This window comes from Anas platyrhynchos, chromosome 2 (assembly GCF_047663525.1).
Source record: "Anas platyrhynchos isolate ZD024472 breed Pekin duck chromosome 2, IASCAAS_PekinDuck_T2T, whole genome shotgun sequence".
Classification (NCBI taxonomy): Eukaryota; Metazoa; Chordata; class Aves; order Anseriformes; family Anatidae; genus Anas; species Anas platyrhynchos.
The window spans coordinates 2,318,118-2,333,618 of record NC_092588.1 but is presented as its reverse complement, the minus strand read 5'-3'; the positions used below and the strand labels follow the sequence as shown (position 1 = coordinate 2,333,618).

General features: G+C 46.0%; 1 protein-coding gene across 2 annotated transcripts in view; it reads left to right on the top strand.

The window, feature by feature from the left end:
- The window catches only part of ADGRB1 (adhesion G protein-coupled receptor B1), a 255,147-nt gene that overhangs the window by 125,260 nt on the left and 114,386 nt on the right, over positions 1-15,501 (top strand). For both annotated transcript variants that reach the window (XM_072034260.1, XM_072034261.1), the window contains exons 6-12: positions 152-316; positions 3,736-3,900; positions 5,284-5,448; positions 9,098-9,199; positions 10,702-10,808; positions 11,586-11,780; positions 12,833-12,901. In XM_072034260.1, coding sequence (XP_071890361.1) covers positions 152-316; positions 3,736-3,900; positions 5,284-5,448; positions 9,098-9,199; positions 10,702-10,808; positions 11,586-11,780; positions 12,833-12,901 — 968 coding nt within the window. The remainder of the gene's footprint in view (positions 1-151; positions 317-3,735; positions 3,901-5,283; positions 5,449-9,097; positions 9,200-10,701; positions 10,809-11,585; positions 11,781-12,832; positions 12,902-15,501) is intronic.

Sequence of the window (15,501 nt, the reverse complement as noted above, 5' to 3'; positions counted from 1 at the left end):
TTGTTCTTGGCCTTCCCACAACAGCTTCTCTCAGGTTGCTAATTCAGGAGGGCGGGGAAGGGGGTACGATGCTGTGTTCAGTGGGCTCAATCACTTCTCCAGAAGTGATTTCCTCTGGAAAGGAAACTTACTTCTTCTGCTTTGGTTGCAGTGCATGGCACCTGGGACGAGTGGTCTCCGTGGAGCCTGTGCTCTTCCACTTGTGGGAGAGGGTACAGGGACCGGACCCGCACGTGCAAGCCCCCACAGTTTGGTGGGAACCCCTGCGAGGGCCCGGAGAAGCAAACAAAATTCTGCAACATCGCACTTTGCCCAGGTAAGGCAGTTAGAGATTCGAGGCTTTCCCTCCGGCAGGTCTCCTGGCCCCCAAAGATGCCCACAGGTGGGTCAACAAAGAGCTCTGTAGCTGTCAGTCCTGGCTGAAGGATCACACGGACTGATCTGTTCCATAAAGGATCATCTATAAGGAAAGGAGACATCAGAGGAGCAACCAAGAGCCACCTTCTGGGGATATTCAGCTATTTTAGGTTCGAATTTGCCCTGTGTAGTAACTTACTAAGGACACGTTACATGGGATGGATCTGGACTGGCTCAGTTATCGCTAATATTTCCATGAACATCTCATATTTTTCATTTATTATCCCCAATGGATAGTTCAAAACCATGGTGCCCACCTGGGTTTGTTGTGCAGGAGTGAGTGCTTTTGCCACTAGTTGCATGCCTGCTTGAATTTCACTGTCTGTGGAAGTTCTTTCTGTACTGGAACCTGCCATGGGCAGCAAGATGAACTAAGAGACCTCTGAGAGAGTTCCCTGACATATTTTTCATACTTCTAGGAACTTTTTCCCATCACCTAGATTTTACTTTCTAATGCCTCTCTCTGATTTTCTCTTTGAGACACCAGAAACAAACCTCAAGACAAAATGGTTTCTGCTCACTGGAAATCCAATTGTGCTCCTGTGGTTTCCTTCCCCTGAACCAGAGAGGCCCTGGGTTTACCACAGAGCCTCTGTTAATTTAGCTGGGGGTTTCCTGGTGGACGCAATCAGAACACAAGAGAGCTCCCCAGCATGCCTCCCCTCTCCCAGGATAATGTCAACTGACACTTTTCAGGTTTAATGAGAATCATTATGAGAAATTATGATGTCCCCGGAGGAGGAGAGGGACTGTGGGAGTGATGAGAACTTTGTGAAAACATTTGTGAGAAACCTCCTGGCATTTTCCGCCTGGTTTTCACCCCAAGTAACTATCCCTCGATTCCTGGCTGCCGTCCAGAAGGCTCTCCTCAGAATAAGGACATCCCAGGCACCAAATTGGCTCTGTCATAAAAAAGACAAATTGAAGAAGTCAGACCTGGCATTGCTTGGGCAATAAAGCATATCCTGAGTTAATGTTGAGCCATAATTAATTTAAATGCAAATAAATATGTGGATACACTGTCTCAAATGAAATGGGGAGGGGGGGAGGAAAGACAGGCAGCCCAACAGAAAGACTTCAGCTCTAATTAATGCCACAAAGGCAATCAGTGGCTTTGCTGTGCCAAATGAGTGCAGCGCTGGGGGACTCATTGAAGCACAACAATGGGCGCTGCTCAGTGCTCGACACGCCAGACATCCGTATCGCTCCTTCCCGCCCCGCTCAGAGGATTTATTACTGCGGCCGATAAAAACGCTTTGCTCAGGGACAACGGAGCTTTTGTTCCTCCGGAGCAGCAGATATCGCCGGCTGAGTCCCAAGTCCTTCAGAGGAAAAGAAATCAGGGGGAAGACAACGGCAGTGTCTGCACAGGCTGCACAAAGCAGGCTCCAAGGAACTTTGATAGACTCATTTTGTGGTATGGCAATGGTCTTTGATGGGTTTATGATGGAGATCCCTCAGCATCTTGCCCAAGAGACATCCTTACATCAGTGTATGTGGCTGGAGATGCCACATGGCCTCTTCCCCATTTTAAAAATATTTTTACAATTGCAGTCCAGGAGTAAATGAGCTCTCATCTCAAAGGAAATTCCCTGCTCACTCTCTCCCAGTGAATGAGCAATTTGTGGATGTAGCTTTTTTCCATTTTCCCATTTCCAGAAGCTCACAGTGGTGGTAGGATTCCAATCACCACCAACACCGTATAGCATGGAAAAAGTATTATTTTTTTTTTGTAAAAGCAATATTTACTTTGGGAAATGCAATGTCACCTTTCCAATATCAGTGACCACTGTGGAAGGTTAATCACTGTCACTTCGTCCCATCAGAGGAACTTATTTACATCTGGTAGGACCTACTCTGTGGCCTTTGGGATCACTTCCAGAGAAGAACCAACCCTCAGCCACCACCTCATGTATTTCCCCTCCTTGGGGCTGATAAGCATGGACATGATAATTTGAATTATGCATGATGAAAACATCAAGTTTGGATTACCAAAAATGGGCACTTTTTGGAAGTACCTTTCTGCCTTATTTTCAGACCTTCCAAGCTCATGTGATACCATCTGAGTTAACAGTTGCTCATTTGGATATTTTGATATTTTCTCCCATGCTTGAAGACAAAGAGCCACTCAACTGCAATGGAGATTATTTGGGGCCTTGCAGATGACACAGGGGACCAGGCTGCATATATTTTTCTTGGTCTGATAAACAAAGTGAAAGAAAATGAGCTGCAATCTACAGCAGCGTGATGCAAGCCAGAATTCAGACTTTCCTCTGATTCAGTTGTTTTTATTCTGAGTGAGAGCTAACAGTTAATGAGAGCTAAACAGAGCATGATGACCGCTGCTAATGAGAAAAAGCGCTCCAGGAATAGCAGGCTGGGTGATAGATCTGATGATCAGGGACCAATTAGGGTGTGAGTGCCACACTTGGGAATGCCTCACACTGCACCACACTAATAAGATGCATTCATGTTTCTTTCCAAACCTGTCCCTATCATAACCTCTCTTTTCCCCCCCTTTCCTATTTAATTATCAGAGATGTTGCTGTGTGGAGATACATCAAGCCTGTCAGTGTTAATTCAGCTGTGACAGAAGGGCATTGACCACACACACGCACTCTGTTTGTGGTCTTCTCTTGGAGCACACCTTTGTTCTGAGAATTTCCTGGCTGACAGAGTGAATTTCTCTCAATAACAGTGTCATGTGAGCTTGTACTTGAAGGGCTTCCTCTGCAAAACAGAGCATTTGAGTGCTTGAGGAACCAGGCTCATGTATTGCTTTGGACTAGTTATGGTGAAAAAAAAATTGGTTCTCTAAACAAAGTAGGTTGACCAAAATGGGAAATAGAATTATAAAATAGTAGAATCATTAAGGTCGGAAAAGACCTCCAAGATCGTCTGGTAACAGATGGATTCCTTCAAAATTTTCAGTGAAAATATGATCCACACTCTCTATTTTAAGGTTACGTTGTCACTGGCGATATTAATAGTTTGGAATTTTATATTGGAATATGTAATGTCAATAATTTCAACTTTTCCGTTGCTATGAACATAAAAATCAATGTGTTATGGTGCTTGCATCCTGGAAGAACATAACATAACAGCTGGAGGTTGCACAGGGTCCCAAGACATTGCCATTGCCACTCTTGTTTGAACTTTTTCCTGATGATGCTGTCCTTCTAACACTCCCTGTGACCCCGGTTTGTCCTCCCCTACCTCGGTCCCTTGCTGGCACAGGCCAGAGACTCTTGTACATGCCTCCTTCCAGAGGGAGCGATTTTCACATTCCGCTTTGTTTTCTTTCTTTGGGCCACTCAGTGGACGGCAACTGGAATGAGTGGTCGAGCTGGAGCTCCTGCTCAGCCTCCTGCTCCAACGGTACCCAACAGCGGACGAGGGAGTGCAATGGGCCCTCCTACGGGGGAGCCGAATGCCAAGGACACTGGGTGGAGACCAGGGACTGCTTCCTACGCCAATGCCCAGGTCAGTGGACAATGACTTTTCCTCTCTTTCTTGGGTCATCCTTCTCTTCAGTCCCAGGTAGGCTTTTATAAATCCCCCTCCAGTTTCCCCTGGGGAAGAGTTGCATAGTTTCCACCAACGATGCAGTAGTAAGGAGGCTGTGAATCACACTTACAGACCATGAACCCAAAATCTATAGCTGGCAAAAGCTCCAGGAGACCCCAGACAGGTGAGTAATTATCCATGGAGAACATGTCTTTCTGACTAATTGGGTAAGCTGCTGTGAAAAATATTCTTGCCTGAAAACAAGGCTTAGATATCTAGAAGCTGTCAAGATTAATCAGGACCAATTATTTTTTTTTGCCATACATTCCCTGGCCCTTTTCCTGGCTCTCCTTGGTTGCTCCATCCCCGTTAGCCCATAGGATTGAGGAGTGGACGTCCAAGATGTCACCAAATAAAGCACAAGAGGTTGGTGCTGGCCCTTTTCTTTGGTAATTTCCTTCCACTACTTGGAGAAGAAGAGACGGATCTCTCCTACCCTCTGGAGAGGAATTATTTGACCAGAGGTGAATAATTGCTAATGCCTAATTAAAACCCAAATATGAATCAGAAGACTTAGGTTCTTCCTCTATTTCTGTCACTGAGTTGTTGTTTCTTGTCTGTGATGAAGCAGAGGAAAACATTTTCCTACCTTGCAGGCTTGTAGTGAGGGCTAATTAACATTTTTATAGTGCTTTGATAAAGGCCATTGTTAATGCAAAAGAAGTAGCCTTTTCACTGAGTCTGTAAAGATGCTTGGAGAAGATACCAGGAGATGAGACAACATTTTACTTAGCCTCTTGCAATAGCTCTTTCCAAGGTACGTGAAACCATAGTGCAATGGAAATGGCTGGAGTGAGGGTTCTTTGATGTTTCTTTATGGTTTTTTGTTTGTTTGTTTGTTTGTTGTTGTTGTTGTTGTTGTTTTTTCACCTGGAGGCGTTCTGCTGATCCCTTTGTGCTTATTTTCACACATACATTGTGCATCCCAACCAAATACCAACTATGGACTTTGGCTGGTAGATGAGGCTGACCACCAGGTTGAATCTCTGTTGGCCCTGAAAGCATTCATTGTCAGAGCCCCAAACCTGAGCAGGGCTGGTGTTGTTGGGGGAGGATACTGAGGAGGAGCACAAGAACACCCCTCACTCATCAAAGGGCAGCCTTAATGGGAAAGAGTATGCATTTATTCCATGTCTGTTGAGGATCAGACAAGGATCTGAGGCAGAAGACCTCCCTTCACTCCAAGCCATTCTCTACTCATCCTACCTTCCAGCGCTCACCTTGGGAAGTTGTCTCCTTCCATTGCAGATGACATTGGGGATGTTTCAGGCTGTTTCTTTCCTCTTTTCTTGTCTCCAGTGGATGGGAAGTGGCAAGCCTGGGGCGTGTGGGGCAGCTGCACCACCACATGTGGAGGTGGGACCCAACGACGTGACCGGGTGTGCTACGGGCCCTTCTTCGGTGGAGAGTCTTGCCAGGGCCCCAAGGAAGAGTACAAGCAGTGCAATGACAGGAGGTGTCCTGGTACGTACCCTAGACTCCTCGTACCCTCCTTCACACTGGGGGGACAGGAATTTTGGAAAAGGGTTCTGAGCCCTGTGTTAGGGAGCTGAATGCAACAAGGAGTTGTGATCGCGTTTGACCCTACTCATTACCCAGGCACAAAATTCTTGCTGAAGCCAGTGTGCCCATGCTGATTTCAGTGGATGTTTGATAAGTCCCACTGGTCTAGACTTCATATTTCTCATTTTTTTATTGTCATGGAGTCATAAGAGTGAAAGAGACTTCCAGAGCAAAAATTGATATCAGAGTTTTAAGCCCATGAAATATTTGAGTGTGGAGGATGATAGAGTGTTTCCTACCCTTTACCTAGCCTCTGGGAGACCCGCATGCCACTGGCAGTTTTTAAAAAAGACAGATGTGTGCAGATCCATCAGAGCCTTGCTCAGTCTCATCCTTCTCTAGCTACAGCCATGGGAACAGCATCCAGTTCAGAAAAAGGGTGTAAAAGCCCTGATGGAGGACAAGGGAGCTGCAGGACAGACAAAAATCTGGGTTTTAATGAGAAAAATAAGCAGAAGGAAAAACTTATAAGTTGGAATGCTTCTATCTGTCTTCCATGCAGTGTAAAACAACAGGCTGGCACACCATTTCTATTCTCTTTCTTAGTCTGGGTTGACGTCCCTGCTGGTGAAACTGCTGGTAGGGAATCAATGGCCTGTGTGATGTTGGCAGGCAGACTGCATCGATCATAACAGGCCCTGATTTTTGACCGAGAGGGCAATTAATTGTTGGAGCCACTCGGTGAGCAATGGCAGAGATTGTCATGGTGGCATCCTGGCTGTCCTCGTGATGAGAGGTGCAGAAGCTTTTGGGGATGGATGTGTGATGGTCAGGACATCTGACCCCCGGAGCCCCGTGCAAACTGCTGAAGACAGATAAAAGCCAAAGCACTTCAGCACAAAAGTTTTACCCAGTTTAGCCAGAAGATAACAGCACATTCACTCCTCGCAGCTCCGCTGTAATAAAAGACATCACCTCCCCTTACAAGCTGTGCCTCTCAATTAGCAGAGGCGGGTGAGAGTCTCTCCTAACTCAGCCGTAAAGCTCTCCTCCGCCACGGAAAGGCTTAGCACCAGGTCGTCTGGTGGTGTCTACAGAGCGATGCAGATTTAGTTCAGCTTCAGCGTGTGCCAGCTGGGGCCCTGGCAGAACAAGCCCAATCTTTTCTTCTGTGTCCGCAGGGGCCGATGCCTGCACGACACTCAAAAGGAAAAGGCGCTGAGCCCCGCTAGGGCTCAAAACCAGAAGGGTCTTGCTGCAGTTGTTAATTTGCAGGGGGAGGAAAAGGCGGGGAGCCGTCAGAAGCTAAAAATAAACCCGCTCGATTCGTTCTCGAGAAAGTATCAAATGCCGGCATGATTTGATTTGAGCAGAAGAATTGAGCTTAATTGGGTTAGTTATTAAAATCTCCCGGTGCAAATAGGTTACTCTGGCAAAAGGGATATTGTTATGAAGCAACATCAAGAAAACGAAAAAATAAAATAAAATAATAAATAAAAGGATTAAATGATTCTCTCCTGGCTTTGGAATTGCTCCTGCACTCACTGGTAAGAGAATGCCAGACAATCAGTGTACTTCTAAAGAACATCTCTGATCCACAGCATCCCTCAGCGGCCCCCAGGGAGACTGCAGGGGTGCAAGCCAGAAAAGCTTCTAGAGGTCAGGGAAGGAGCAAGGGCAGGTCAGATGTGAGCTCCCTGTCTGCTTTTAGACATGCTTTTGCACGCTGGGGGTGTTAGAAGCTTCCCACCTCATGTCCCAAACCCTCCTGTGGGCAACAGTTCCCAGTGGAGAATATCTGACCACGGCCAAACCACCGGGCCAGGAGTTTTGCATTCAGCTCCCTGCCCTACAACAGGCTCTGTAGGTGACCACGTGCTGGTCACAACTGGGTGGCTTCATCTCACTGTCCTACAGCTCCTTGCTAAATGGTTGGAAATAAAACTGCCACTTTTCTGCCCATTTTCTGCCTTATCCACTGAAGTCGTGAGCTGTTGGCACAGGGACTATTTCTGCATAAGTGTAGAGCACAGCAGGGATCCCGCTTGCCCTCTGGGATTTTATTATAATAGTGATTACTCAAAGGGGAATTTTAAAACAGGAAGAAACATCTGTTTTCAAGCAGGGAGCATAACTTGTTCATTATCAGCGTCTACTGGATGCACCAGGGAGGAATCTGTATTTGAAATGCAGCTGGGGCTGGAGATGCACATTCTTGGGGATTGACTCCAGGAGCTGTGATATGTAGGCAGCTTGTTGGGTCCTCTCTGAGTTCTTCAAAGCAGAAGGACTTTCCGTGCCCATAATCTTGGGTTGGAGCCTTCCCCACATCCAGTTTGGAGCTCTGGCTTGTTCCAGAGCATCTGCAAGGTACATCCATCCCCAGGGAGTTGCTCCTGACACAGACCCTAAGGTGATCTATGCCATCACACCTACATGACCCTTATCAAAGGAGACCTTCAAGGTCATCTCCACCATTGGAAGCACCATGACAACTCCAGGCCCCCATCTATTGCTTTATATCAAATGTACGTTTTCCCTGCAACTTTGGCACATCTCTGCTGGCATCACTGGACCTTGGCACGGGCAGCGCTTTCCTACATGGGAAGGGAGCTCAGCAGGCAGCTGCCCAGCTCCACGGCTGGTTGCCCTTGGCTTTGGCTTTGGCTTTGGCTTTGCAGCTGCCACTCCTGGCCAGACACAGGCATGCTCTCAGCTTTCTCTTTACTGGTAGATTTAAATGCACAGTAAATAAATATGTTACTGGAAACCATTAAATATAATTTTCCCTTTCCCAACCCTCAGAAGTGATAGATAGCTTCAGCACCCTACTCATCGTTTCCTTCATTTAGCAGAACACCTCCTTCTGTGATGGATGCATTTTCTCAGGTCCCACAGACCCTGGAGCCAACTCACCTCTACTCAGAAAAGCATCCAAAAGCCTTCTCTTTCCAAAGGGCTTTCTCTGTAATGCCTCTAAACATATTTTGCATATTTCTGCAGTCCTCCTGGACTCTGCAGCACTGTTTGGAAAGAAGCTGCTAATGCAAATCCAGCCTGTTTGTTCTTCCTGCAGCCTTGGAAAAAATGGTAGCAGAGTGCCTGAATGAAGCCCACCCAGGGAATATATCCACTTTTATTTATTCTTCTTTTATTTTTTTTTCTTCTACTTGTTTATTTCCTTTGCACCTAGTCCAACTTATTTATGCAGAGCCTCTTTTGAACCACATCCAGCCCCAAACCTGTGTGGTGACCCTGATGGGTGGAAGGAATCGAGTTTGAAGCCTTGAGGTTCAGCCCCAAAAGTTGGACATCTCACCTTGAAATGAGAGAAGAAAACTTTAGCAGGACGTAGCAAGAGCAGCTTTCCTCTGAGGCAGGGCAGGCACATAAGAGGACTTTCCTGGGTTGTTACAGGTGTATTAATGAGCTGATCCTCAGGCTGGTCAGAGCTTGCAGACAGACAAAGCAAATCCCAGAGGGCTTAAAGTGGTTTTGACATTTTTCACCCCACAAAGATCTTCCCTCCATGCCGTGCTCCTCTCTTTCCCCTTTTCCACATCCCTCCTAAGGAAGAGGCTTTACTAATGGAGTTTTTCCTGCCTTGTAGAACCCCATGAGATCTGTGACGAGGAAAGCCTTGCCTCTGTGGTTTGGAAGGAGACGCCCGCGGGGGACGCTGCAGCTGTCCGGTGTCCTCGCAATGCCACCGGTAAGGATGTCTGCATGCCTTGGCTGGGGAAATGGCCCACCTACAGTTCATCCTTCATCCTTTGCCTCCAAGATGAGGACAATGTGGATGTGGGAGGAAAGCATGATCAGTGGGTTATCTGCCCTTTGCTCAAGGCTAAGTGAATTCTCTCTGGATTTCTGCAGTTCCTAACTATTTAACAGCAACCCCTTGATCCATGTTAGACACTCTGAAGTGGTTTCCCATCCAACCACTGCCTAATCCTGGACCAGCTTCACTATCAAGGGCTGCTGTGGTATGGCATGTACATCCAATTGCTACAGATAGCTCTGCAGAAGCAGGCTGGGATTCACAAGTCCCCTAGTCTTGGCCATCCCCACTGACCATAGAAGAAGCTTGTATCTAAAAGCACAAAATCTGAAATGCATTGCCAAGCCACACTTAGCTGATTTCCACTCCCGTTTATGAACCAGAGTAACTCTCTGCTTTTATTCAGGTGCTCTGGCCACGGTGGTGGGAAGTGATAGTGCCTGGGCATCCTGGCGTTATCTGTTGTGGTTGCAGATACACATTCCCCAGGGAGTGGAAAGCAGAGAAGAAGGCTCCAGGAGATGTTCTGGTGGTGGAGATTGTCCTCTGATAGATGTTTCTCAATCCCAGGCAGGATCAGAAATAGGGCAGCAGAGTCCATAATGAACATAAAGGTTTTATTCTGTTTGAGTGAGGTTGTTGGATGGAGAAAACCCTGGACCTCTCCAATTCATGCACTCTGGGAGGGTTAGAGTCATTCCAAATGTTAGCCCAGAAGAAGGGCCATATCCATAGGACACTGAACCACTTATCAGTAGCAATGGGACTGTGAACCCAGCAATGCCTGGTCCTTGAACACTCTCCAATGGCAGTGTAATTGCTTGGGCAAGGTGATTCCTGTTTGCTGTCTCCTCGCCGGTACTCCTGTTCCTCTGCATCGCGAAGGCATGTGATTGCCACTGCACAACCCACTGCAAGCTGACGCTGAGGAAAGGCCTGGGGGAGGACTGCAGGCAGCTTTCAGAGATTCTCAGATGATGCAAAGATGGTGTTGTTGGATATTTTTTGCTCTTTGAGACTGTGTAGGCAGCAGAAGACAGTGTGGCTGGTTTAGCTGCAAGTACCAGACCGTGCCACCTGGGGAGGCTCGTGGGACTTCCAGAAGCAGGGAGAAACTTGCCTTGATGGGCAAATTAAACTTTCTTTTACCTTGGCCAGCTGTGTCCCAACTGTTTTGTTTTCATTTGCATCTCTTTTATTGGCCTACCCCTCAGTAAGAAATGAAGGAGAGGAATTGCACATAATGTCTCCCAAATGCACAGAACCTCTCCCAAAATACACAGAACCTCTCCCAAAATACACAGAACCTCTCCCCACCACTGCAGATGCCCCTGCTGCCCTTGGTGCTACCAGCATTGACCAGTTCTCCATGAAGGTGCTGGGCTTTTCATCCAACTGCTTCCGCTCCCATGCTCTTTTCTTTCCTCTTCCAGGGCTGATCCTTCGAAGATGCACTTTAGATGAAGAAGGGATAGCTTACTGGGAGCCTCCAACCTATGTCAAGTGTGTTTCTATTGATTACAGGAACATACAGATGCTGGTAAGGCAGACAGACTTCAACACCTGATGAGATTATTATCCCCCTAAATGTTTCTTATACTGTTAGAAGGACAAAAAAGAAGGAAAGCAACATTTCTACATGAAAGGGAGATACCAGCTCTTCTCTGATTTTGTGTTACTGCTGTTGTTTGCCTAGCTTGTGATATATGGGCTCTCCATTGACAAGGGATGGTTCCCCACTGGCTATTTTAATATTTAGCCTGACAGAGTCCAGGTTCTACCAGGTCTTCCATATCACATTATCCATAAGAATGACTGTGATTGTAACATTTTTAAATAAGCCACTTATTTTTCATTAGTTTTACAATTGTTACTGTGATTAATTTTCCTGTTTTTGGTGGTCTTCCCATGGATTGCTTTAAAGTGGCATTGCCTTTATGAGAACTGTCCTTTTCTTTTCAGGAAGAGGTGCTGTCTGTCCCAAAATAGTCCAGACTGGTTATAAGAAAACAAGGTTTTAGGGCAAAATAGCTGGCCTTAGGTTTGCAGCAGAATAGTGTCTGTGTAGTAGCATAACTCTTCTGAACATATAAAAAACCTTTTCTTTGTGGGCATACCAAAAAATTACATTTTGCTCTTCTATCATTTTAAAAATATCACAGGCTTTCAGGTCAGCAGAGATTGTTAGGTTCATCTAATCTGTGCTCCGAATTACAAGAAAGGTCACAAAGCTTCCCCCAGCCATTCCTTCAGTGAGCTCATTAACTGGGCTTTGACTGTCACTGACGTGTTTGTCATGTTTCCCTCTGCTCCTCAGACCAGGGAACATCTTTCCAAAGCTCAGCGTGGGCTGATGGTAGACGGGCTGTCAGAAGTGATCCAAAACCTTGTGGAAATCTCCCAGGATGGGACCAGCTACAGTGGGGACTTGCTGTCCACCATTGATGTACTCAGGAACATGACAGAGATCTTCCGTAGGGCTTATCACAGCCCGACTTCTGGGGATGTTCAGGTGAGCTGAGATGTGTATCCTGGCTGGCAAGGCTGGGTTGAGGGCTAAGGATTTGATTACTTCCTTTTGAGCTGATTCACTGCTGCTGAAAAGCTGGAGTATTTTCCACGTGAGCAAAGTGTCTCTGCATGTTAACAAACCCTGCCTTTGAGGTTGGTTCTCCCCGGCTTATAGAGTCAGAACTTGAAAACCAAAGTCACTCTGAACTATTTCAACTTGATAGCACTTACTGGGGAGTCTAATTGATATGAGAGCACTCTTTGCAAGGGATTACAGCCTAATGACTACAGGTAAGATGATCCTGTGGTATCGGGTAGCTGGATATTGATGAGGGAAAATGTCTCTGTGCTTCTCACCCTAGGATTTTACTTTCAGCATCTGCATGCAGAGTGGTTACAAGATATGCCCTTGGGATAGGTCATCACTACATGACTTGAAACATTAAACTGACCCAACAGGATCTGCAAAGGGTGGTAAAACTAGAGGGGAAAAAAAAAAAGAAAAAAAAAAAATCAATGGTCCTGAAATATCTTGTCTCCTTCCTTCTCGTTGCATGCTGCATGGTCAAAAAAAAGTACTACCATGCGTAGCACTCTCTTGATCCACCACTGCTTCTCTTTCCAAGCCACAGAGAAGAAATGACAATGATTCCCTATGCTGAAAAAAAAAATGAAATAGTAGGAAATGGGATGAGAAGTGATTTATACAAGGCAAGATCATCTGTTTTTAATCAGTTCCTGGTAGACATCTGTTTAATCTGCTCTTAAAAATCTTCAGTAATAGAGACATTTTCCCAGTCCAGTGCCTTAGCAGGTATAGCAGTTAAAGTGAAGTCCTTGGGAAAAAGGCTTTTCTGCAACCTGAATTTCTGTTAACATCCCTGGCGGCAGAGGCCTGTGAAATGACTCGGGAGCCTTTGGGAACAGGACCTTGGGAAGGCTCGTGGAGCACAGGTGATGCTCACATGTTCCTTCTGCACCTTCATGTCCTTCCTTGAGTGGGATACATGTGGCTAACTACCTCCTTTGTCTTATTTTGTCTCCTTTCTCCAGAACTTCGTCCAGATCATCAGCAACCTTTTATCAGAGGAAAACCGAGAGAAATGGGAAGAAGCTCAGCTGGTATGAACCTTCAGCACATCCTGTGGAGCAAGTCATGCCTTCAGCATAGGCTTAAGCCATGACAAGGGGAATTTCTAAGGGTCTACATGTCTTTTGTCCATGTTGCTTTGTGTGCAACATGAATCTGTTCCAGCCACAGACCACAAAATATCTCCATCCACCAGTGCTGTTCTTCTCTGATAATTTGTTATGATGAAAGACAAATAAACTGGATGTGGTCAGCTCTGATCAGCTTCAGAGCTGACCACCTCTGAAGGAGTTACTCTCAAACAGCTGATACATGCAACTGGTCTTTTGGGTGAGCTCAGTGTCAGGCTGAGTCATATTTATGAAGTAACTCAGGAAGCCAGAGGATCTCAGCCCTAAGCCAGGGTCTCTGCATGAGTAACAGGAAAAAAAAAAACAATAATAAAGGAAAAATGGTGGTGAATACCAAATTTTGGATAGTTCTCAGAGATCAAGCTGTGTTTAGAGTTGATCACACCCTTAGCGTTTTATAATTCTCGTCTCCTCTTCTTGCCAAGATAAAGCAGTGGGATTACATGGGTCTGAGTTTCTGGCTACAAAGATGCAGGACAGGCAGGATTTTCCTAGTTCAGAGCTATGCTCTGCTCACCTGAGCTTCTTTTTCTGTTCAGTGTAAGATGAGCAATGGTTCATTTATATTTTTTTGTTTCTTTCTCTCATCTCAAGGACTGGAATCCTGCTGAATAATTCTGTAGCTATACCCTTGTATACTTGGAGGAGAGGTTGACATAGTTTGTTTTTCTATCCATGTCACACTTGCTCTTTGTCTCTTTTGTCCCATTTACACTCTTTGCTTGTCCCTGTTTTTTCCCTTTCCTATTCCCTTAACGAGCTCTTGGGCTTCTCAACGTCTTCATGTTGCTGCAGGTTTTGGGGATTCAGAGTAAAATGGTTCTGCCTCAGACCAGCAGCAGCTCTGGTGAATGGGCCAATGGTAATGCTCATTCCTTCCAAGTCCATTCCTCATTATTGAACCTTGGAACAAAAACACCAATTCACTTTGGTCACAGCCTAAAAAAATAACCTGGCCAACGTGAATAACTTAGTCTTTGTGAGACCAGTCCCCTGGAAAGTACCATAGGTGTGGATCAGAACATGGCAGCCCCTTTTTAACCACCTTTCATTGCTGTGAAAGTCATCAGAGGTCTGGAAGTACTAAACAGACAAGAAAAAAAACATTTGACATGAAAAAAAATATCAATAGTCACTCCAACCAGGGAAGTCGTCTGGGAAAGAGCCTTCCCACCAGGGGCACAGTCATTGGTAGTCCAAAACGTGAGACAGGAGCTGAATGCTCAGCTGTGCTACAGTTCCTTCAACAACAAAACCTCCACCAGGAGCTGAACAGCCTTGTGGACGTCTCCTTCTCTCCATTCTCCTGAGATCTGGTGTTTTCCCGTTGCACTTGGATGGCACGTTCTGGCTCCAGGAGCAGTAAGGGACCAAATGCTCAATTTCAAGCCTCCAGGTGTGTGTACATGTTTCAGAACAGCGCAGAGGAAACTGATGAGTTGTCATGACAACAGGGAAATCCTATTGATCCCCATAAAAACAGCTGCAGCTTACTCCCAGTGGCAATTTGTTCCCATCGGCTTTCCCTGTATGATCTCTTTGCACCTATAGATGCTGCCAGCATTACAGTGACCTGCATGAGGAGCAGGACAATGATGAAATCAACGTTAAGAAAATGTTTACGTGGCATTTCTTTTAGTGGAAATGGTGATGACAGCCCAACACCGTGGCTTTAGGACAGAAGCTGCCCTCAGAAATCTTCAGGCACTGGATGTCAAAGAGGCTTCAACAGTCTCTGTCCTTGTTGCTTAAAGCTGATGGAACAAACTCCGGCTTCGTGCTTCACAAGGTTAAACAGTCCTTTTGAAATGAAGGTTTTGGCTCCCAACTTCCTCATTAAAAATAAACCCAACTTCAGTACAGTCTCACATCCCAGTGCACTGCAAACTCCCAGACAAAGGTGTTGTTCAAGGGGAAATAAATAAATAAATAAATACATAAAATAAATAAAAAACTTCAGATAGAGAAGGGCCCTTTTTTGGGAAGGTTAGCCATACAATACGGTCATATCATATATGACAGAAGCCTGATAGATAATGGCCGGTGTAGCTTGGGGTTACTTTGACTTTGTGATTTCAGTCCATAACAGAATATAAATATATCCAGTTAAAATTAGTTTCCTCACTTGCTGCTCCTTATGCGCACACCTGCTGTACTGGCAGGACTGTTTGATCTGATCCTGATAGAGTTTTATTCTCACTGAGCTTCCTTTGGCTGGCCAGACAGAGGGACACGCATGGCCACCCCTGTGCTCCTTCTCCATCTCTCGCCAGCTCAGCCTTCCTTCTGCCTCCATCCCATCCTTCTGTCCTCAGCTGCCCCTTCCACTCTGATCAGCCACCTTGGGAGGTCTGAATTACAGTGAAGATCTGCAAGCATGAAAATCGATGGAAAAGAGGCAATGTAAGGAGCTGAGATGCTTTTCTTTGACCTCCCATGGTGGTTGCTCTGCCCTGTAGGCAGTTGTGCCTCGAGGAAGGCAGGCAGTCAGCACAGCTCAT